Source organism: Rhinopithecus roxellana, chromosome 3 (genome assembly GCF_007565055.1).
Source record: "Rhinopithecus roxellana isolate Shanxi Qingling chromosome 3, ASM756505v1, whole genome shotgun sequence".
In the NCBI taxonomy this organism is placed as follows: Eukaryota; Metazoa; Chordata; class Mammalia; order Primates; family Cercopithecidae; genus Rhinopithecus; species Rhinopithecus roxellana.
This window is the reverse complement of record NC_044551.1, coordinates 150731449-150755518: the sequence shown is the minus strand read 5'-3', so window position 1 is coordinate 150755518 and position 24070 is coordinate 150731449. Positions and strand designations below refer to the sequence as shown.

Here is a 24070-nt window from a genome sequence, read left to right as displayed (position 1 = left end):
GTGGAGGGTTTGAGAGAAGGTAGGGTTGATCCAGAAAGTGAGGAGCTAAACTAGTCACCTTTGACGAACACTGTTGGCTCCTTCCTGGCAGTGCTTCACCACTGAGACGCTACTACAGAGGTTTATTCACTTACTCTAGGCTTGAGGATCACCTGGAGAACTTGTTTAAAGGGCAGAAAAACCTGCCCCCAGGGAGTTACTAGATTGAAAGTGGACCCAGGAATCTGCCTTTTTCTTGAACCAATTTATTTTTAAGTTAAAAATTTTGAATATGTAATACATTCATGTGAATTGATACCCAAAAGGTAGAAAGGGGTATAAGGTGAAAAATTTTTCTAACCCATCCCTCAGTGACCTAGTTCCCTTCCTCTGAGGCGACCAATTTCTTGTGTATCTTTCCTGAGATAATCTATACATAAAGCACCATATACAAGCAAATGAAATATGTTTTATTTATTTTTTGAGACTGGGTCTCACTCTGTCACCCAGGCTGGAGTGCAGTGACATCATCTCAGCTCATCGCAACCTCTGCCTCCTGGCCTCAGGTGATCCTCCCACCTTAACCTCCAGAGTAGCTGGGACTACAGGCTCACGCCACCACACCCAGCTAATTTGTGTTTTTTTGTAGAGATGTGGTTTCACCATGTTGCCCAGGCTGGTCTCGAACTACTGAATTCAAGTTATCTGCCCGCCTCGGCCTCCCAAAGTGCTGAGATCACAGGTGTGAGCCTCCATGCCCGGCCCTGAAATCTCTTTTAAAAGCAGGCATTTCTTGGTAATTCTAATAAAGGGGGTTCTCAGACATATTTGGAAAAACATATACCTATTTTTATGCCAGACCCTGTGCTGGGCCCCCAGGCTAGCTGTGTGACCTGACACTGCACAGTCCTGCTTAGGATGCTCAAGGAGAGTTTATAAGGTACCACCTCGCATACCATAGGCAGGGGAGCAAAGGGGCTCCAGTGGGTCCTGCCTAGGAGGCCTGAAGCTGGAGCTGCTGAGGGCAGGGCTGTGCTGTAGAGAAAATATCTGAGAGCTGCAGGCGTTTCATCTTCTGTCATCAGCTGTGGCACCTGGCAGACACTGGATACCACAGCTTGTAGACAAAGACCTGGTCACTCAAGAAGCTGCTTGGCATTCCTGCCCAGTCCCATCCCAGAGGCACTGGAAGTCTCCGGTTTCTTCAGGGGGCCCTGTGTGGAAGTATCTTTTGTCTTCCTGTGTCAGGGATACCATCACGTGCCTGTTGGCTAGGCGAGCCCGGCGCCCAGTCTCCTAGGACAGGGAGAGTAATGTTCCCGAGCAGAGCGGGGTGGGGCTTTCAGACTACTCCCGTTCCTTTACTGCTGGCTTCATTCCATCGACCTCATCACAGCCTTCCTGGGAGCACCCCAGACAAGAGTTCTGTCCAGGCCGGGCCCTGGCTGCCTGGTTCACTGCCGAATCCCCAGCACCACGCCTCGCATGTGGGGCTCAAAGTATGTTTAGTGAAGGAATGGGTACCCACTGCTAGGTGGAGGCCCTCTCTCTAGACTTGGGGTTTCCCTACATCGTACAACGATGGCTATTTTTGGCACGGAAGCCTCTTTAGAAGTCAATAGTAGGAAATAAGGGCTAACGGCACCTAACTGTGGAGTAATATTCAAATCCTGGCTCTGCCACTTACCCGTTCCGAACCTGTTCCCTCACTGCAGAGGCGAAAAGGCTAACACTATTTCACCTCGGAGGGTTACTGTGGAGAATGGAGGCTGGACAAGCTGTATCAGTTCAGTAGTAAAACACACACACACAAGCGCCCCCCCATCCCCACTCCAGGAATGAACACACACACTTCAGGAATGAACACACGCGCGTACACACACACGCAGCCCCTCCCAGGAATGAACACACACACACACACACACACACACAAGCCCCGTTCTGTTGTTCCCAAGAACACACACATAGGCGCACACACGCCCCGTTTTGTTTTTTCCAGGCTTTTTAACTGGGGTATTTTACTCGGCTTAGGGCGCCCCTGCCTGAAAGACCTTTCTAGGCCAGTCGGGGTTCGGCACCCAATTGATGAGAGAGCACGGCGCTTTCAGAGCTAGGGAAAGGTGAAAGCTCTCCCGTTCCCCGACTCCCCGGCCTGCCGCCCCCAGCAGCTCCTCGTCGCCTCCCGGCCTGGGCCCGCCCCGCCGTCTTCGGCCTGCCGTCAGGCGATCTCGGCGGCCAGCCCAGCCGCTGTGTGACGCCGCGCGCCCCGGGGTCCTCGGCGCCTGCGCCCTCTCCTATAAAGCAGACGCCGCGCCGCGACGCTGTAGTGGCTTCGTCCTCAGCTTTTCTCTTCCTCCGCTGACGTCTCCTAGCTCTCGTCAGCCTCCCGCCGGCAGTCTCCTTAACACCGAACACCGTGAGTAGCCGCCCACTGAGCTGGAAAGGGTCTTAGCGCCCGGATTGCATGCAGGCTGGCCTCACTGCTGCGGTTTGGGCCTGCCCGCGGCGGGCGGTGACTGGGCCTGGCCTTCTTTTGGGCCCGGTGGATCGTGTTGTCGACCCCGTTCTTCGGGAGACACCATCAGGTCTCGTTCACCCTCTCCGCCCCCGATTCAGCGAGGCCTCCTCTGGCCGCGCGTCCTCACAGCGCTCCATAAGTGTGAGCCGAACCCCGGGCTGGGCTTTCTCTGCACCGGCGGAGCGTCAGCCGGCGCGGAGCTCTGCTGCAGGGCCCAGGCTATGGCCGGGGCCCTCGGCCTTAAGCCTGCTGTCCCAGGGACCAGGGCGGGGGTGGCGGCGGGGTTGTGAATGGGGGTCCCTTGGCTGTCGTGAGCATGGGCGTGTGTCGGTGTCTGGCTTTTGTTGTGGTCGGGAGGGAGAGCTGCGGTGGTGGTCTGAGGCCGCCCGGTTCTTGGCTGCCATCCTTTCTCCCCCGTGTCTGGCGTCACTAGCTACCCGTCGGTCCTGGCTAACTGTGTGCGGGCGCCGAGTTTCTGCACATAGCCGCCTGTTCCTTCTAAATATTTCTTCGCGTTGTTTTGCTATAACTTGGAGTCGTTGAAATAACTATTGTGATAGCAGATACCATCTTCAGAGTGGTGTGACTTGTAGGAGCCTTAGCTGTGTATAACTTAACTCGAGGTGTCTGGCTTTTAAAGAAATAGGATGTCCACCTGCTTTGGTTCACTTTTAATGGGAACTTCACGTTTGGGTTTTAGGAACATGCATTTTTCCATTAGAGCGTCACAATAGAATGTATCTGTGTCATAGAACAATACAGTCTCCTCCACTGTGCAGTCTAAATGCAGTGTCAGAATTTCGGGTCACTTAAAACGCAGGGTTTTTTTTCCCTTTATGATGTGATAGAACCCACTTTATGCTGGCCATGGAGAATTATTTACAAGTGCGGGAGCCTTTAGGCCTCTTTCTTTAGAATGGAATTGTTTTGAAAACATTTCAAATCAAAATTTCATCCATTATTACTTAAAAATTTTGCACTTTATTCTACTGTAACACTAAAACTTATCTTTTAGTTTAGTATTACCAAGTGCATCGAATTACAGATTTAACCGATTGCCTACCTGCTATTTAGTAAGATCTCAACTCCCTTAAGAGTAACCCAATCCACGAATTTGACTATGACTAAGCACTTGAGTTATTTGAAAGAAATATGAAACGGTCGTCTTGCTTTTAGAGTAATTTTATCAACTGCATTCTTAGACTTGTGATTCTGCACTGTTCATTTCAGTACTATCTGATATAAAAATTACATGTTTAAATGTTTTATAATTAAAAATTGGACTCACGTTAAAATATTTTCTTTTGGAGATACCTTTTGTTGGTGTCTTGTCACAGGAAGGGTCCTCTACTCTGGATCCTTCTCCATTGAGCAGGGACAATGGCATTATTGGCAAGCGCTAAGCAACATGGAGAAGCAGACATGTTTGTGAATTGCAAAGTGAAATCTGATTCTCTCCAACCATGGATGAGTGAGAGGAGGATATTTCAGTGGCTGATTTTAAAACATGTGTTACTTTTTTGCTTCCTTTGCCTAAGAACCTGTTTGCTTTGGGGTTGGGGACAATTGTCTCAGAGAAGCTGAATGAATATTTTAACTGATGTAATGGGTCATAAGTCTTTGAACATAAAATGGGTGTGATGCATGTTTTAAATGCCAAATGATACACTTTTGTGAAAATATATGCGATTTTTAATACAACACACCTAGAAAACTTCAGAGGTACCATAAGTTAATAGTGACATCATTGGATTATGAATACTTGAGAAGCATGGGCCTTTTAAAAGTTGTATGTGAATTTTAAGAGGCCTTGAATTAATCTGTACCAGGTATTGCTACTCTTTTTGTTGTTTTTCTTTTTTGTATGTTTTCTTTTTTAAAAAAAGAATTTGAAGATGGTAAGAAATTGTTGGACTTTTAATTTTAAATTCCTTTTTTTTTTTTTTGCCAGAACTCAAGTCCTTTGAAATTAATTGCTTAACTTTTTTTTTTTTTTTTTTTTTTTTGACACGGAGTCTCGCTCTGCCACCCAGGCTGGAGTACAGTGGCGCGGTCTTGGCTCACTGCAAGCTCTGCCTCCTGGGTTCACGCCATTCTCCTGCCTCAGCCTCCCGAGTAGCTGGGACTACAGGCGCCCGCCACCATGCCTGGCTAATTTTTTGTATTTTTGGTAGAGACGGGGTTTCACCATGTTAGCCAGGATGGTCTCGATCTCCTGACCTCGTGATCCACCCGCCTCGGCCTCCCAAAGTGCTGGGATCATAGGCGTGAGCCACCGCGCCCGGCCTGATTGCTTAACTTTTTATGTAAGATTATCTTTTTCCTAGTGACTCATAATTAATCTGAATTAATAAATGCATTTTCAGAGCAAGTAATAGGTTATTATTATGGAGCTCTTGCCAAGAGATCTCAAAGTTGGTCAGCTGGACAGTCAGTACTGAAAGATAAAAAGTGCTCTGAAATGAAGCTTCTTACTAGATTTAGGGAATTGTACTCACATCTGCTTATCTTTAAATCATTTTATTCTCATGTATATGGTCTTGCATTGCCTCAGACATAAATCAGCGTATTCTGATTTACTCTCTGGATCTGAACTCATCTTCACAGGTAGGTCTCACTGTGGGGAAAATTTCTATCTTATTTGGTAGCCTTGTTTATTTTGGACTGACCTTCCTTAGGTTTGCATGTAGTTAATTGTGGCAGTTAACTGTTCAAATGGAGTAGTCCGGTATTCATTGGGAGAAGAAAGGCAGGCAGAAGGCAAATACAAATATGTATGTTTTATTAAATTTATACCAATAGTAAGTTCAGTAGGGCAGGCCTTAAAAGCTTCTGTTCCTGGTAGTTATACTTTGAAAAAAGTTAATAGAGGCCGGGCGCGGTGGCTCAAGCCTGTAATCCCAGCACTTTGGGAGGCCGAGACGGGCGGATCACGAGGTCAGGAGATCGAGACCATCCTGGCTAACACGGTGAAACCCCGTCTCTACTAAAAAGTACAAAAAACTAGCCGGGCGAGGTGGCGGGCGCCTGTAGTCCCAGCTACTCGGGAGGCTGAGGCAGGAGAATGGCGTGAACCCGGGAGGCGGAGCTTGCAGTGAGCTGAGATCCGGCCACTGCACTCCAGCTTGGGCGACAGAGCGAGGCTCCGTCTCAAAAAAAAAAAAAAAGGAAAAAGTTAATAGAAATACTGGCAGGCTAACCTGTGAATAACTACTTACAACAGTGCTTTTACAGGATTATGTATTGTAGGTCCTTAGAACTTTGTGGTCAATAAGTTATAGCCTTCTGACGGACTGTAGTTGATGAAATATCATGTAGAACTCTCTCTCAAATTTTACATCGAATGTACTTGCTTTTAGATGCCTTCAATTAAGTTGCAGAGTTCTGATGGAGAGATATTTGAAGTTGATGTGGAAATTGCCAAACAATCTGTGACTATTAAGACCATGTTGGAAGGTAAGTTCATTGGAAAACCTGGGTGGGGGGAAATGTGTAATTTGAGATAATTTGTGAATATTAAGTTTATATGAGCAGCAGGCTGTCATAAGGTGCTTGAGAGTATGAAGAGGTAAAGTTTACATTTTTTTCTTTATAACTTACATTTTTCTGATACAAGTCATCCTTTCTGCATTGTCTGAATTAGTGAGGGTTGTTCTGTAATTAAATGGATAAAATCGTAAGGTAATAAACATTGAAGTGATTGCCAAGCCTTAGGCAATGGTTAATTTCTGTTCAAGTAAATTTGGATTCGTAAGTTCCAGTGACAGAAATTAAAGTCTTTGGAAAAGAGATACTGTCTTATAATGGTAGCTGAATAGAACACCTTATTTCAGTGGAGGGAGTGAGCTCTGTGGATTGCTGTGTAGATTTTATTTATTTATTTATTTATTTATTTATTTATTTGAGACGGAGTCTCACTCTTGCCCAGGCTGGAGTGCAGTGGTGCAGTCACGGCTCACTGCAGCCTCAACCTTCTCGGCTAAGCAATCCTCTCACCTCAGCCTCCTGAATAACTGGGACTACAGGCATGTGCCACCACATCCAGCTGATTTTTTTTGAGACAGATTTTTGCTCTTGTTGCCCAGCCTGAAGTGCGATGTTGCAATCTTGACTCACTGTAACCTCCGTCTCCCTGGTTCAAGTGATTCTTCTGCCTCAGCCTCCCGAATAGCTGGAATTAGAGGCTTGCGCCAGCAAGCCCAGCTAATTTTGTATTTTTTTTAGAGACGAGGTTTCTCCATGTTGGTCAGGCTGGTGTCGAACTCCCAACCTCAGGTGATCCGCCCGTCTCGGCCTCCCAAAGTGCTGGGATCACAGGAGTGAGCTACAGTGCCCAGCCCCAGCTGAGTTTTTAATTTTTTTTTTTTTTTTTTTGAGACAGAGTCTTGCTCTGTTGCCCAGGCTGGAGTGCAAGTGGCATGATCTCAGCTCACTGCAACCTCTGCCTTCCGGGTTCAAGTGATTCTCCTGCCTTAGCCTACCAAGTAGCTGGGATTACAGCTGCACACCACCATGCCTGGCTAATTTTTGTATTTTTAGTAGAGACAGGGTTTCACCATGTTGGTCAGGCTGGTCTCAAAACTCGTGACCTCATGATCTGCCCGCCTGAGCCTCCCAAAATGCTGGGGATTACAGGCGTGAGCCACCACGCCCAGCCTAAATGTTACCCTGGCTGTTCTCACACTTATAGATAACTCAAGCCATCCTCCCACCTCAGCACCCCAAAGTACTAGGAAGAGCCACATTACAGGCATGAGCCACTGTGCCAGGCAGAATTTTTTTTTTTTGAACAAGGTTTCTCTTTTGTCCATTTTGTCATTCCCCTGAAACTGCTATAAAGTATATATGCAGCACAAGGAAGTGAGTTAGAAAACAGATCTTGAAACTCACTAGTTAATGTGGATCTCTTAAGTATTACCAGTGGGGTGATACAAATCAGTGTCTGGAATTGATGAAAAAAACTCAGTAGTAGTGAGTGTTCTTAGTACTTAAATGTCAGAGGTTTTTTATGTAGGGAAGATCAGTAGCTTATAAATACTTAAACGAAGAGAAGGGTTATATGCCAACATTGGTGCTGGTGAAAAGAAGGTAAGTGAGACATGGCCTTTGCCCTTGAAGAACTTATAAACTAGGAGGGAAGCCAGACACAAACAACACAAACTTGTCACATGGTGTAATTAGCACATTAACAAAGTTGCGTGCCAAGTGGCGCCGTGGGAATATCTTGGCTAGTGTTATGCTTCAGTCTTGAAGAGATTGCAGTATGTAGTACTGGTGAGGATATTTCTTCTATTTATTTATTTTTTTGAGGCTGAGTTTTGCTCTTGTTGCCCAGCCTGGTGTGCAGTGGTGTGATCTCAGCTCACTGCCACCTCTGCCTCCGAGGTTCAAGCACTTCTCCTGCCTCAGCCTCCCAGGTAGCTGGGATTACAGGCATGTGCCACCATGTCCAGCTCATTTTGTATTTTTAGTAGAGACGAGGTTTCTCCATGTTAGGCTGGTCTCAAACTCCTGACCTCAGGTGATCCTCCCACCTCAGCCTCCCAATGTGTTGGAATTACAGGCGTGAGCCATTAAGCCCAGCTGAGGTGATATTTAAATCCAGTAAAATTAGGATGTTTTGGGAGATCATTCTGAAGTAAAGTAGACAGGGTGTGCTAGGGAAAGTAAAAATAAGGTTTTCAGTTAGGGTGGGATGGAATTGCGATACTGTAGTTGGTAGAGCTGAAAATGGGTTTGAGAGGAATGGAGAAGAAAATGACTTTGAGCTTAAACCATGTTTGAGATTCCTTCAGAAGATCTATGTAGCAGTCTACTGGGTGATTGAGTTTGTGAATATTGGCCCCAGAGTTAGACTGCTAGAGATAAGGAGACTTGTTTTATTTTATTTTATTTTATTATTTTTTTTTTTTGGGGGCGGAGTCTCGCTCTGTCGCCCGGGCTGGAGTGCAGAGGCCGGATCTCAGCTCACTGCAAGCTCCGCCTCCCGGGTTTACGCCATTCTCCTGCCTCAGCCTCCTGAGTAGCTGGGACTACAGGCGCCCGCCACCTCGCCCGGCTAGTTTTTGTATTTTTTAGTAGAGACGGGGTTTCACCGTGTTAGCCAGGATGGTCTCGATCTCCTGACCTCGTGATCCGCCCGTCTCGGCCTCCCAAAGTGCTGGGATTACAGGCTTGAGCCACCGCGCCCGGCCGAGACTTGTTTTATATATTGGGTTATGGGAGTTTAATTCTGGAAGATGATGATGTTGGAGCTGGGGTGCTAAAGAGTATAGAAGTCAGTAGTAGAGAATTAGTAGAGTAGGATTTGTGCAAGTTAAGGGAAAAGGGGACATTTCTAGGTGACTAGAGTGATTGCCAGATTTATATACTGTAGACTGGTCCTTAGAATTTCATAGTTAATAAGTTAGAGGACTTCTAGCTGCAGATACTTAGGTGTGGTAGAGGCAGAAGCTGAATTACAGAGATGTGTCTTCCGTTTTGTTTTCTAAGTGGGTGACATCTGTTTTTTGATAAAAGCTTAGAATTCTCTTTAGTAACTGGTACCAATCATGGTGGCCCTTAAAGTCCTGTATTCTGGTAACTTAAGATAACTTCTACTAAGTTGTAAACTGCTTGGTACATCCCATAGTCACTGTTCATCAAGTACCTATTGAATGAAGAAGTATGTTATGCTCACTAAAAAAAAGTGAAAGTAATCCAGGTGTCCCTAAAAGGCCAAGTGAGTAAGGTTTTATCCAGAAGATATAGAAACCGATACCTGAATTGCTGCCCTAATACTTGCTTTGGCATTGAAAGTGTTCTTTATTTTATCTTGGTGCCTGACACACTAATCTGTCCTGTGCTGCTTCAAAGAAGCATTTGCCAATTTTAAAAACATAGGGCATCTTGAAGACTTACCATGCCAGCTTTGATCACTGAAGTAAGTGGACTGATAGGCAGTTAACAACAGTTAAATTATTCTTTTACTCCATTGCCTTTGGGAATCAAATGAATGGTTTTATCTTAAGTACCAATGGCTTACATAAGATTCTGGCCTCTTGAGGACTGGAGTCTTTTGAATTTGGCAACTTACTGCTTTTCTTGTTTTCCATCTGCAGTATCTCTGGTTATGGGTTTTATGTGACTTAGAAAACAAAAATAAAACCTTTTAATCCACAGGACAATCAGAAGTGAGACTCCTGGCACATTTACATGTGGATTGGATGATTAGTTCAGGTCCAGGGTGCAGTATCAGGATACAGATGTCTGAAAGAAGTCCCTGAAACTGAATAGCGTAAAGGAATGACTGTTGCTACTTGTGCTTTTAGTCTGAAAGCAAAAAATATTGTACATCCTTAGTTTAAATGCTGGAGGATTTAAAGAGGATTGCTTGAGTCCAGGAGTTCAAAACCAGCCTGGACAACATAGCAAGACCCTGTCTTTACAAAAAATAAAAAATTAGCTTTACGATCCTTTACAGTCATAAAAGCCTTATTTTATTATTATTATTATTTTTTGAGATGGAGTTTCACTCTTATTGCCCAGGCTGGAGTGCAGTGGCACAATCTCGGCTCACTGCAATCTCTGCCTCATGGGTTCGAGCAGTTCTGCTGACTCAGCCTCCCAAGTAGCTGGGATTACAGGCACGTGCCACCATGCCCAGCTTTTTTTTTTTTTTTTTTTTTTTGAGACATAGTCTCACTCTGTCACCCAGGCTAGAGTGCAATGGCACAATCTCGGCTCACTGCAACCTCTGCCTCCTGGGTTCAAGTGATTCTTCTGCCTCAGCCTCCTGAGTAGCTGGGACTACAGGCGTGCAGCACCACACCCGGCTAGTTTTTTGTATTTTTAGTAGAGATGGGGTTTCACCGTGTTGGTCAGGCTGGTCTCGAACTCCTGACCTCGTGATCTGCCTGCCTCTGTCTCCCAAAGTGCTGGGATTACAGGTGCGAGCCACCACACCTGGCCAATTTGTTTGTATTTTTAGTAGAAATGGGGTTTCACCATGTTAGCCAGGCTGGTCTCGAACTCCTGACTTCAGGTGATCCGCCCACCTTGGCCTCCCAAAGTACTGGGATTACATGCGTGAGCCACCGTGCCTGGCCAAAAGCCTTATTTTTAGTGTGAGTTAAGCCTCATTCCAAATTACATTTGGATCTAAACAAGCTGGTCTTCTGTATGTTTCCTCTGATATCTTAGTTCTCAAGACCAAAGTATTTTACATTTTATAACTTCTTTCTCTCACCTGATGAAAAAGATTTCATACTTGTTCAGGAAAGACATAAGTGACTTGTTCCACACAGAGCTTTACATGAGACATTGTCATTTTACAGTTTTACTCTAAGCTGAGATAGGATCAGGGATAGGCATTGGTGGGAGGGAGAAGAGAGGGTAGATGAGTGAATCCATCCGTGCAAGATAACATGAATTATTTTTGAATCTACTCTCATCTTTACCACTCCACTGGAACTGCTTATAAATAAAGCTCAGTGAACCCCATGTCATCAAGTGCATTGTCCATTTTCAGTTCTTATCTAGACCTGTTGACATTATTTGATGCTTGATTATTCCCCTCTTCACTTGGTTCCTAAAATTCCACTTAGTACTTACCTCACACCCTTCTGTCTTCCAGTCTTTAAAGCCTGCAGTTCCCCAGGGCTTTATCTTTGGACCTCTTCACTATATCTGTACACATCCATTTGCTTGATCATAGTGTCATAGCATTATAAACCATCTATACACCAATTCCCAAACTTACTTACAGTTCTGATTTCTTCTCTTGATTTCTGGACTTGAACATATAACTGCCCTTGGATATCTAATAATTTACATTTAGGAAACTAGAGCTCTTGATCCTCTCTTCCTAAAAATAATAGTTCCTCTGACAGCCTTCCCCTTATCAATTGGTGGCAACTTCATCCTTTTCATGCCATAAACCTTAGTGTTAACTCTTTTCACATTCTACTTGGCTTCTGTTGGCAAATTCTATTGTCTCTACCTTCAAAATGCAGACAATTAGGTCATTTCTTACCACCTCCTTAGCTACAAACCTTGTCCAGGCTATCATCTTGTGCCTGGATTATTGATAGCCCCATAATTGTGTCCCTTAACCTATGTACTTTAACTTCCTTACACATAATATTAACTCTTTCTCATATATCCTGTTGGAAAAAAGCGATTTCTATTTTTATTCGGATAATTTTTTTTTAACCTTGTTTAAAAACCTTAATCTTGGGATCATACCATTATGTTTGGAGCTGCCTGCCTTGTTTTTGTCAGTGGCTGCATGGTTGTGTGTGTGTGTGTGTGTGTATGTGTGTGTGTGTGTATTTTTAGTGTTTTTAGTGTGTGTATACACACATCTGTGGGTTTCAGATTTGAATAGATGGACATTTTATTAACTGTAATAGTTTTCCTTATTTTACTTTTTAAAATACAGTTCATCTGGAGAATTTGATGTAAAGGGGTAAGGAAGGGTCCATCTTTAATTTTTTCAGATGGCTGCCCAGTCATTCAAGCCCAACTTACTAAATCACTTCTCCTAATTAAGAACTTTTTTAAATGTAATATTCCTTTATTTGTCTACTCACACAAGTTTATGTAGTTTTGGGTGGTTTTATGGACTCCATCGTTAGGAGCCACCAATTTTTAAATGCTCCTAAGAGAGCTGTTCTAAGTAAAGTCCTTTTTATATTCTTTCAGACATGTCTTAAAAGTTACAGTCGTCCCTTGGTATCCATGGGGGATTGGTTTTAGGACACCCCTGTGGATACCAAAATCCACCAATACTCAAGTCTCTTATAATAGTATAGTGTTGCCATATAACATATGCACATCACCTTGTATACTTAAAATCCTCTCTAGATTACTTACAATACCAAATACAATGTAAATGCTATGTAAGTAGTTTTTATACTGTATTGTTTAGGGAATAATGACAAGGAAACAAGTCTACATGTTTAGTGCAGACACAGCCATCCATTTTTTTTTTCCAGTATGTTCAATCTGTGGTTGGTTGAATCCACAGATGTAGAACTCATGGATATGGGGGCTGACTCTTATGTTTTGAGACATAGCTTGGTTGGTATAAGTATTATAATGGAATTAGAAAATAGAAACTTTCTTCTGGTTTTCTTAGATTTGGGAATGGATGATGAAGGAGATGATGACCCAGTTCCTCTACCAAATGTGAATGCAGCAATATTAAAAAAGGTAAGGTCTTTAAAGAGTTTAAGTTCATTCTGCTTAATATATAACACTAATTGATTAATATAAGTAATTCAACAATCTATGTTAGAATTTACTGCTTAAAATTTAAAATTTGAATGTTCTTAAACACTTACTTGAGTGATGTTTGTATGTTCTTAAAATATACAGAAAAAAGTTCTATCTGCTTTCTTGCCACAGTTGACTATTGTCATTTATTGGGCATCTGTACTGTGTATACCTATGCAAACACTTCTCTAGGAAGGATGATCTACATGTAGAATATCTGGATCACAGGTCGGCTTATATACCTAAATTTTGGTAGATATTGTTAAATATTAAGTCTTCTGTAAAGATACCACTTCTAGAGCATGGTGGAATTGAATTGTGACTATCTTTCTTAGATTTATAATTTTAAAATGGCTAAAGTCATAAGAAAGGAATATGTAACCCTTTGTTCCCATTTCTGTCCTTATCTATTCCAGTCCCCTTTCCGGTAGCAGTTTATCCTTTTAGTATTTGTAATACAGGTATTAACAAGTAAGTGTGTTCCCCCCCCCGCCTTTTTTTTTTGAGACTGGCGTCTTGCTCTGTTGCTAGGTTGTAGTGCAGTGGCATGATCTTGGCTCACTGCAACCTCTGCCTTCCGGGTTCAAGTGATTCTCCTGCCTTAGCCTCCCAAGTAGCTGGGACTACAGCTGCACACCACCATGCCCAGCTAAATTTTGTATTTTCAGTAGAGACGGGGTTTCACCATGTTGGTCAGGCTGGTCTCAAACTCGTGACCTTGTGATCTGCCCACCTCGGCCTCCCAAAGTGCTGGGATTACAGGCGTGAGCCACCATACCCAGCCTTTTCCCCCATTCTTAAGGTAGCAAACTATACATTTCTATGTTTGTTTGTTTTTTTTTCCATATAACAAAATGAAAGGTGATTTGTCTGTGTTTTTTTTTTTTTTTTTTTTTTTTTTTTTTTTTGAGATGGAGTCTCACCCTGTGGCCCAGGCTGGAGTGCAGTGTTGTGATCTCAGCTGACTGCAGCCTCTGCCTTCTGGGTTCAAGTAATTCTCCCTGCCTCAGCCTCCCGAATAGCTGGGATTACAGACACCCACCACCATGCCGGTAATTTTTGTATTTTTTAGTAGAGACAGGTTTTCACCATGTTGCCAGGTTGGTCTCCAACTCCTGACCTCAGGTGATCTCCCTGCCTTGGCCTCCCAAAGTGCTGGGATTACAGGTGGAGCCACCATGCCCGGCCAACCTGAATTTTTTTGTTTGTTTGTTTGTTTTTGATCTCACTCTGTTGCCCAGGCTGGAGAGCAGTGGCACAATTTCAGCTCACTGCAACCTCCACCCTCCAGGTTCAAGCAATTCTCCTGCCTCAGCCTCCCAAGTAGCTGGGATTACAGGCACCCGCTACCATGCCCAGCTAATTTTTTTATTTTTGTAGAGACTTCCTGGTGCCACCCATTGTGAACCTAGGCATTAGTTTCTTATATATCCTTTTAAGAGGTTTTTATTTTTAAATTTTTATTTTTTGTTAGTAGTGGTAGTGATTTTTTTTTTTTTTTTTTTTTTGACAGAATGTCACACTCTTGCCCAGGTTGGAGTGCAATGGCACAGTCATGGCTCACTACAGCGTCAACCTCCTGGGCTCAAGTGATTCTCTTGCCTCAACCTTCTGAGTAGCTGGGACCGTCGGTGTGCATAACCGCTCCTATCTCATTTTTGTATTTTTTATAGAGACAGGGTTTCACCATGTTACCCAGGCTGGTCTTGAACTTCTGGGCTCAAGTAAGTCACCCGCCTCGGCCTCCCAAAGTGCTAGGATTACAGGTGTGAGCCACAGTGCCCAGCCTATTATTATTATTATCATTTTTTGTAGAGATGGGGTCTCTCTGTATTGCCCAGGCTAGTCTTGAACTTCTGGCCTTAAGCAGTCATCCTGCCTCAGCCTCCCAAAGTGCTGGGATTACAAGTATGAGCCACTGTGCCCAAGTTTAGAGTGTTTTAAATGCCTGGATAAGCAAATATTAATTGACATTTGTTTCTTTTCTTATATAACTGGAATACTTCTTTTTTTTTTTTTTTTTTTTTGAGGCGGAGTCTCGCTCTGTCGCCCAGACTGGAGTGCAGTGGCGCAATCTCGGCTCACTGCAAGCTCCGCCTCCTGGGTTCACGCCATTCTCCTGCCTCAGCCTCCCAAGTAGCTGGGACTACAGGTGCCTGCCACCTCGCCCGGCTAGTTTTTTGTATTTTTAGTAGAGACGGGGTTTCACCATGTTAGCCAGGATGGTCTCGATCTCCTGACCTCGTGATCTGCCCGTCTCGGCCTCCCAAAGTGCTGGGATTACAGGCTTGAGCCACCGCACCCGGCCAAGTGGAATACTTCTTAAGAAGCTATTATTTATTTCATTAAAAACCCTTAGCTGGTCGCGGTGGCTCACGCCTGTAATCCCAGCACTTTGGGAGGCCAAGGCGGGTGGATCATCTGAGGTCAGGAGTTTGAGACCAGCCTGGCCAACTAAAAATATTTTAAAAAATTAGCTGGGCATTGTGGCAGGTACCTGTAATCCCAGCTACTCAGGAGGCTGAGGCAGGAGAGTTGCTTGAACCCAAGAGGTGGAGGTTGCAGTGAGCCAAGATAGCACCATTGTACTCCAGCCTGGGCAACAAGAGTGAAACTCCGTCTCAAAATTAAAAACAAAAACCTTTTGCTGGCCAGGCACGGTGGCTCATACTTGTAATCCCAACACTTTGGGAGGGCAAGGTGGGTGAATTGCTTGAGTTCAGGAGTTTGCAACATGATGAAACGTTATGTCTACAGAAACAAAATACAAAAATGAGCCAGGCTACTTGGGAGGCTGAGGTGGGAGGATCGCTCAAGCACAGGAGGTCGAGTGAGTCATGATCACGGCACTGCATTCCAGCCTGGGTGACACAGTGAGACCTTGTCTCAAAAACAAACAAAAAACCCATTGCTTGGCTTTTCCTTATTGAAATTGTTTTCTTTCTTTCTTTTTTTTTTTTTTGTATCCTGGCAGTATAATTTCTTGACCCTGTCATTTTCTCTCAGCATTGTTTATTCCTCCAACATTTTGCTATGAAAAAGTTTTAACCATACAGAAAAATTGAAAGAATTTTTGTCACAGTAGACACCCATGTAGCCACTGCCTAGATTCTACAACTGAAAACACTTTCAGTATTGATTTTGGTCTTTATGCTGGTATTTATAGTCTAGGTAATCAGCTTCCTGAAACTTTATGAAGTAGTTTTTCTCCTATTAAGGGAATTTTGGGGCTTTTCCTGCTTTGTTCCTACACCAAATAGTCTTACACCTGTGTCTGGGGTATTTGGAATTTCCTGGTTACAATACATGTACATATTCAGTTTTAACTGAGGAGTGCTGGATTAGCTCTCAAAGGGGTTATACCAATTTATACTCTCCATAGAGTTCGTGTTTCCTTTCCACTGTTGCCCAACAATTAGTATCAGTTTCTTGATTTTTTTCGATCTAGAGAAGTATCCATAGTGTTAGTTTTGCTTCTGGTAAAGTTGAGTGTTCCTTATGTTTGGCCTTTCACATTTCGTTTATTGCCTGTACATATCATTAACCCATTTCTCGATAATGATTTTTTAAACATTTTACATTCTCTCGGCTAATCATTGTACATACTGCAGGTATCTTCCAGTCACTGTCCTGTCTAACTTTTCTTTTTGCATAGAAGCTTTTAATGTAGTCAAGTACAGTACTCTGTCAGCATGGCTTGCTTTTATCTAATAAGATCTTCTCCCTTCTAGGGTTATAAAGATTCTTCATTTTTGCTTTTCAAGCTTGGCTGTTAATGGCTCAAGTCAACCTCTAGCTAGTTATTATTCCAGTATAGGGATAAGTTGTCCCAGCAGTGATTCCAATGAGTACCTTGTGACAAAATGCCACAGAGGAATGAACTTCTGTTGTTGTAGGTCATTCAGTGGTGCACCCACCACAAGGATGACCCTCCTCCTCCTGAAGATGATGAGAACAAAGAAAAGCGAACAGACGATATCCCTGTTTGGGACCAAGAATTCCTGAAAGTTGACCAAGGAACACTTTTTGAACTCATTCTGGTAAGTTTTTAACGTGTAAGATAGCTCTATTCCAGAGCCTTTAAACACTTCTTATAGATTTAAAATTTACTAACTTCATTGACAATTTTAATACTCTCTAAATTCAAATGTAATGCCATATTTAAATCCACATATCAGTAACACACTAAATGTAAATGGTCTAAACACAGCTAAAAGGCAGAAATTACCAGATCAGAAAAGCAAGCTTAGCTATGCTGTCTATAAGAAACCCACTTTAAATATATAGACACAACTAGGTTTAAAGAATGGAAGAAGATACACTACACTAACACGAGTCAAAAGAAAGCTGGAGTAACTATATTAAAATAGGTTTGGAGGGAAAGAATATTACCAGGGTTAAAGAGGATTATTTCATATTGATAAGGGGATCAGTTTTTTAAAAAGACGTAACAGTTATAAATGTTTATCTGCCTAGAAGCAGAACTTCCAAGAAGTGAAACAAAACCCAGTAGAACTCAAAGAAGTCCACAAAGTGACAATCCTAGAGATTTCAGCACCTCTCTCAGTTAATATAACTAGACAGAAATCAGGATAACTTGATATAACACTATTGACCAAATTGTCTTAATGGACATTTATAAAACATTATATATATATATATATATATTTTTATTTCTATTTATTTATTTTTTTTTGAGACAGCGTTTCACTCTTGTCACACAGGCTGGGTTGCAGTGGTGTGATTTTGGCTCACTGCAACCTCAACCTCCCGGGTTCAAGCGATTCTCCTGCCTTAGCCTTCTGAGTAGCTGAGATTACAGGCATGAGCCATCACACCCAGCTAATTTTTTTTTTTTTTTTTTTTTTTTTTTTTTTTTTTTTTTTTTTTTTTTTTTTTTTTTTTGAGACGGAGTCTCGCTCTGTCGCCCGGGCTGGAGTGCAGTGGCCGGATCTCAGCTCACTGCAAGCTCCGCCTCCCGGGTTTACGCCATTCTCCTGCCTCAGCCTCCCGAGTAGCTGGGACTACAGGCGCCCGCCACCTCACCCGGCTAGTTTTTTGTATTTTTTAGTAGAGACGGGGTTTCACCATGTTAGCCAGGATGGTCTCGATCTTCTGACCTCGTGATCCGCCCGTCTCGGCCTCCCAAAGCGCTGGGATTACAGGCTTGAGCCACCGCGCCCGGCCTAATTTTTTATATTTTTAGTAGAGATGGGGTTTCATCATGCTGGCCAGGCTGGTCTCGAACTCCTAGCCTCAAGTGATCCACCCACCTCGCCCTCCCAAGTGTTGGGATTGCAGGCGTGAGCCACTGCGCCTGGCCGAGACTTGTTTTATGGCCCAGGACATGGTCTGTCTTGGTAATATACATTTGAAAAGAATATGTATTCTGCTATCATTACATATAATGTTTTAGGCTGGGCACAGTGGCTCACACCTGTAATCCCAGCATTTTAGGAGGCCGAGGCGGGAGGATCACGAGGTCAGGAAATCGAGACTGTCCTGGCTAACATGGTGAAATCCCATCTCTACTAAAAATACAAAAAATTAGCCGGGTGTGGTGGCAGGCACCTGTAGTCTCAGCTACTTGGGAGGCTGAGCAGGAGAATGGCGTGAACCCGGGAGGTGGAGCTTGCAGTGAGTCAACATCGCGCCACTGCCCTCCAGTGACAGAGAGAGAGTCCCATCTCAAAAATAAATAAATAAATAAATAAATTAGCTGGGTGTGGAGGCATGCACCTGTAATCCCAGCTACTTGGGAGACTGAGGCAAGAGAATCGGCTGAACCTGGGAGGTGCAGGTTGCAGTAAGCCGAGATCATGCCACTGAATTCCAGCCTGGGTGACAGAGTGAGATGGTGTCTCAAAAAAAAAAAAAGTCTATCGTAAAAGGATTCAAGTCATACAAAGTTTGTCTTCTGACTGCAATGGAATTAGAAATCACAAACAGAAAGATATCTGGAAAAATCTGCAACTACTTTTAAACTAACACATTTGCAGGTAAGCTACGGGTCAAAGAAGAAATAAAAAGAAAGTATTTTGAGCTGAATGGAAATAAAACACATGAAAAATCTGTGAGATGCAGCTAAAGAATTACTTAGAAGGAAACTGATGGAATGAAATACCTATATTTTTAGAAAGGAAAAAAGTTTCAAATCGGTGATCTAAGCTTCCACCTTAAGAAACTAGTAAAGGATGAAATTAAAGTAAACAGAAAAATGAGAATATTAAAGGGCAGAAATCAATGAAATAGAAAACAGGTAAACAATAAAGTCAATGAAACCAAAACCTGTTTTTTAAAAAGAGATCAATAAAGTGTAGTGCTGTAACTGCTTATGTTTGAACTCTTCAAGTGGGGACAAATATTTTTGCCAAGACCTGATGTGGTATTTGTGTGCATGTGTACACACATACACAACAGTAGTGGCCGTTATTTAACATTTGAGCTAGTATAGTTTGGTTAAGGAAGCAGAGGGATGCAACATTATAGAGGTGTAACAAAGAAGGTCACATAAAAGTCTTTCACAGAAGCACTTATGAGTGATTTATTCTCCCTTTAATTTAAAATTAGCATTTTAAGCTTTATTAGATATGGAGTGTCAATCATTAACTTTGGATTTAGTTTAAAACATCAAGTATACTTTAAGGAAAACAACTGTCTCTTTACAGGCTGCAAACTACTTAGACATCAAAGGTTTGCTTGATGTTACATGCAAGACTGTTGCCAATATGATCAAGGGGAAGACTCCTGAGGAGATTCGCAAGACCTTCAATATCAAAAATGACTTCACTGAAGAGGAGGAAGCCCAGGTAGGTAGCACAAAGTTTTGTCTTTGATCACATGCTCTTAAAAAGGGACTAACGCCTATAACATGCCAGGAAAAGAGGTGACTGTATCAAGTAGTCTTGATACTTCAGGGATAATATGTACTTTATGTGTCTTAAACATACTCTTACTGGTCTGTCTTTATGAATCTGAACACTTAGGTGATACTGCATTTTAAGCATAAGAACAATTAGTTTTCAATGAGAAGAGCTCTTGTTACTGTATTAACAGTTACTAGTTTTGGCACCTGCAACTTTCTGTGTAGACCATACATATCTGACTTCAGAAAAGCAAGCCCTATAGAGAAGTGTATGCTAGGGTACTTTAGAGTAACTTAATGAGGGGAGGAAATGAAATAATAGATCAGAATGATTTTGTTGACATGACTACAGACTGAAATTATGCGAATGAATTAACTGAATTTGCTCTGTCGACTTTAGTAAATTGCCCATTGCCTTTGCTTTGTTCATAATTTCAGCAGGGCAGAATAAAAACCATGGGAGGCAAAGAAAGGAAATCCGGAAATATAGTCTTAATCTGATGTTATTCTAATTTTCCATCTGTTCTCAGTTCTGACTCAACTCACTGGCTATCGATGAATCAGTAGGTAGTATTATAAGTCTTAGGAAAGACTACTCAAGTTAAGGTACTTCCTTATATTCATCTCTTTTAGGTACGCAAAGAGAACCAGTGGTGTGAAGAGAAGTGAAATGTTGTGCCTGACACTGTAACACTGTAAGGATTGTTCCAAATACTAGTTGCACTGCTCTGTTTATAATTGTTAATATTAGACAAACAGTAGACAAATGCAGCAGCAAGTCAATTGTATTAGCAGAATATTGTCCTCATTGCATGTGTAGTTAGAGTATAGATTCCAAACCTATGGCTGAGTTTCTTCTAGTATGATCGAAAGTTTCTTTTTTCTTTGCTCTGAATAAAACTGAACTGTGGGTTCTCTATAAGTGGCATTTTGGGCTTTCCCTCTTTTTTGTAAAGCAATTTCTGCCTAGTTTATTGTCCAGTTAACTCTAGTGACCTTTTGAAAGTTGGCATTGTAAATAAAACAAGTTGCAAAAAAGTTTTTTGGAATAGAATTAACAAAATACTCTCTTTATTCATGAGTTGGAAACTGGAAAAAGGCTTCTTGAGGTAAATGTTCTGAGTGGAGTTACTAGGATGTCTTCCAGCCTCCTGCAGTCAAGGAGTACCACTGTATTGATTAGCCTGTATGTAGCAGGGCTCCCTTCATTGCATCTGAGGACGTGTTTTCTTTTTCTTTAATTTTATTTTTAATCCTCTTAGTTTTAAATATATTGCCTAGAGACTCAGTTACTACCCAGTTTGTGGGTTTTTGGGAGAAATGTAAATGGATAGTTTGTTAGCTTTTCAATTAAAAAGACACTTAACCCATGTGGGATGTCATCTTTTTATAATCAGTGTTCCCATGTGGGGAAAATTATTCACACTACTTGCATGTAAAAAATAATTTAACTTTTATCATTAAAATATGTGGTAAAACCCAGAAAGCATCCATCATGAATGCAAGATACTTTCAATAAAAAGTAAGTTATATAGTAGGTAGTTAAGTTTGCTTTTGTGGACTTAAATGTGTCTCTTCACTTAAATGGGTTGAATGTGTATATATATTTGTTTAGCTTGAAAAGACTTAGTTCATATCCTAGCTCACTGGAGGCTGCTGACATAACCGTAACTTCTGTCCCTTCTAATTGTCATTTATATGCCTAACTGGAGCTAGTACTTTAATTCTTAACACAACATTACTCTGTCATTGTTTCCAGCTTCTCTCCTACAATAGAATGAAGTTTTTTTGATGGCTTGAGATGGCTCACAAATTTTGATTTTTTTTTCTTCCTTGCGCTCCCTTTTTTTCTCCTTCCTTTTCCAGTTGTCATCTGTATTCACATGTGATCTTGTTTTCTCTTCACATTCACTGAATTGTTCAGGCTCAGATCATCCCTTGACAGTAGTTTGCCTTCATCTCACCTTTCATTTGTCCCAGATTCACCTAAGTCCCATATGTTGTCTCACTTAATTCCAATTTGTTGTCTGTACCAGAGATAGGAAACTATAATGTGTGTGGGTCAAATCAGGCCCATAGCCTGTTTTTGTAGTCTTTGAGCTAAAAATGGTTTTAACATTTTTTTTGGAGGGGACGGATTCTCACTCTGTCGCCCAGGCTGGAGTGCAGTGGCCGGATCTCAGCTCACTGCAAGCTCCGCCTCCTGGGTTTACGCCATTTTCCTGCCTCAGCCTCCGGAGTAGCTGGGACTACAGGCGCCCACCACCTCATCCGGCTAGTTTTTTTTTTTTTTTTTTGTATTTTTTAGTAGAGACGGGGTTTCACCGTGTTAGCCAGGATGGTCTCGATCTCCTGACCTCGTGATCCGCCCGTCTTGGCCTCCCAAAGTGCTGGGATTACAGGCTTGAGCCACCGCGCCCGGCCAGGTTTTTACATTGTAAAGGGTTGTTTAAAATATATATATACATACACACACACACACACACACACACCCCAGAAACTGTATTTGACCAAAAAGTAACATATTTTACTATCTGGCATTTTACAGAAAATGTTTGCCAACCCCTGTGACTACTTTTGGATTCCTGGTTCCTGTTACTCTTAGGAGATAAGCTTGTTTTCTCTTTGTCCTGGTTTTAGTGGGAAAGGTAGCAGTGTACAGTCCTAGCTGAATTGTCTCATCTACCAATTCCTGCTATAAGATCAACTTCTGCAAAAACCTTACCCACCTCAAGTATCCTTAGCAGTTGGGCATGGTGGCTTATGCCTGTAATCGCAACATTTTGGGAGGACAAGGCAGGAGGATCATTTGAGCCCAGGAGTTCGAGACCAGCCTGGGCAACACAGGAAGTCCCTGTCTCTCCAAAAAAAAAAAAGCAGTCATTTGGTGCATGCCTGTGATCCCAACTACTTGGGAGGCTGAGGTGGGAAGATTGCTTGAGCCTGAGAGGTCAAGGCTACAGTGAGCTGGCATTGCACCACTGCACTCCAGCCTAGGCAGTAGAGTAAGACCTTGTCTCAAAAACAAACCAAAAGTATCCTTAGCAGTATTATGACAAATCTTCACTGAAGGTCCAGGATTACTGCTATATGCCATGTTTAACTTGTAAAGGAAGAATCACCTTCTAAGAAACTGGAGCTTGTTATTATTACCACTTGATCTGTATAATACTCAGGAGTTGTTAGAATTATGTAAGTAAATAATGTCACTATCCCTATTTAAAGTCAGAAAGATTGGATGGACAGACAATATAGTAGTAATTTAAATTTTTGTTTCCTTCTTGACTTTCTGTAGTCCTTAAACAACAAAAAATCCTGGTAATCTTAAACTTTTACATTAATAGAGATCCAAGAGAAAATAGGCCATTTGTGACCATTATGGACCCAAATAAGTCATAGACATGGTATTAAGAAGCCCTTTTCAGTCTGGTTGCAGTATTCATTTCATACCTTTCTTTTTCCTGTTCCCTGCTGTATGCCCACTATTCCTTTAATATATCTACTAGAACTTTTATAGGCTCTCACCTGGAGTGAGTGGTCGTTTCTCATTATCACAGCAGCCAAACCTCAATCTTCAAAACTTCACTCATTTCTGGCTACTCTCTTCCCAACCATTCTTCTAAACTAATATTGTGGCATTAAGTCATACCTTGAGGCTGGCATTTTAGTGTCTGCGTGGCCTTGGGCAAGTTGGAAATAGTAGGTACTATGGTTTTATAGATCTAGTGCAGTCTGTTTTATATTAGTTCCAAGACTTAATTGGAAGTCACTTGACAGCAGGATTTAACTTGTATTTAGCAGCACTACTCATGAATTTCAATATAGGTAACATAAGTGAAAGGTCCTTGTGAAATGCAGGTACAGGGTATAATGAAAACAAGAAGAGCAGTTTTAATGCATGAGAGGGGAAAGCTTGGTAATAGCTGGTAATAGCCTTGGTTTGGAGAGTGGTTACTGATGAATTATGAAGACTTTCTCTAATTACTGTTATAGTAGTAAAGGAAAGAAAGCCCTTCTTGATAAAGTAACCTTAGGGATTAATTAGGAAATGCCCTTTATTTCACCAGGAAAGAGAATGAGAGGAAGAAGGTATTTGGCAGATTTGGGTGACTGAAGAATATTTTTCAGTTTCCTCTATAAACAAAATGCATGCTGCTTTCTGCCGTGTGCTGCTTTTAATGATGGAGTCTTTTCAAGGACTCCATCACAGTCCTTTGGCTTCTCACCTTCTCATTGATTATGTCACTTGTGATCTAAAAGTAAACCAAAACCTTCCTGAATGTTAGCTTATTACTTTCTCCTTAACAGTGTAATAAAGATGTGCCCCCTCAAATTCTTTTTTTTTTTTTGAGACAGTCTCACTCTGTCGCCCAGGCTGGACTGCAGTGGTGCAATCTCATCTCACTGCAACCTCCGCCTCCCGGGTTCAGGTGATTCTCCTGCCTCAGACT

At 42.3% G+C, this 24070-nt stretch overlaps 1 protein-coding gene across 2 annotated transcripts; it reads left to right on the top strand.

Annotated features, from left to right (window-relative positions):
- The first annotated feature begins 2229 nt into the window (after window positions 1–2229).
- On the top strand, window positions 2230–21153 carry SKP1 (S-phase kinase associated protein 1). 2 transcript variants are annotated; one of them, XM_030927434.1, is made up of 7 exons: window positions 2283–2395; window positions 5052–5104; window positions 5857–5953; window positions 12618–12691; window positions 16651–16794; window positions 19423–19563; window positions 20253–21153. In XM_030927434.1, exons 3-7 carry the CDS (start codon window positions 5857–5859, stop codon window positions 20286–20288), a joined length of 492 nt encoding a protein of 163 aa, XP_030783294.1. In that variant the 5' UTR covers window positions 2283–2395; window positions 5052–5104; the 3' UTR covers window positions 20289–21153. The 2 variants fall into 2 exon arrangements, with proteins under 2 accessions (XP_010358251.1, XP_030783294.1); XM_010359949.2 differs by lacking the exon at window positions 5052–5104 and having other exon boundaries at window positions 2230–2395.
- The last annotated feature ends 2917 nt before the right edge of the window (window positions 21154–24070 follow it).

Coding starts and splice junctions, on each gene's coding strand:
- SKP1 (XM_010359949.2), top strand. CDS start 5,857: ATGCCTTCAATTAAGTTGCAGAGTTCTGATGGAGAGATATTTGAAGTT. Junction 5,954..12,617: donor TATTAAGACCATGTTGGAAG/GTAAGTTCATTG, acceptor TGGTTTTCTTAG/ATTTGGGAATGGATGATGAA. Junction 19,564..20,252: donor CTGAAGAGGAGGAAGCCCAG/GTAGGTAGCACA, acceptor CATCTCTTTTAG/GTACGCAAAGAGAACCAGTG.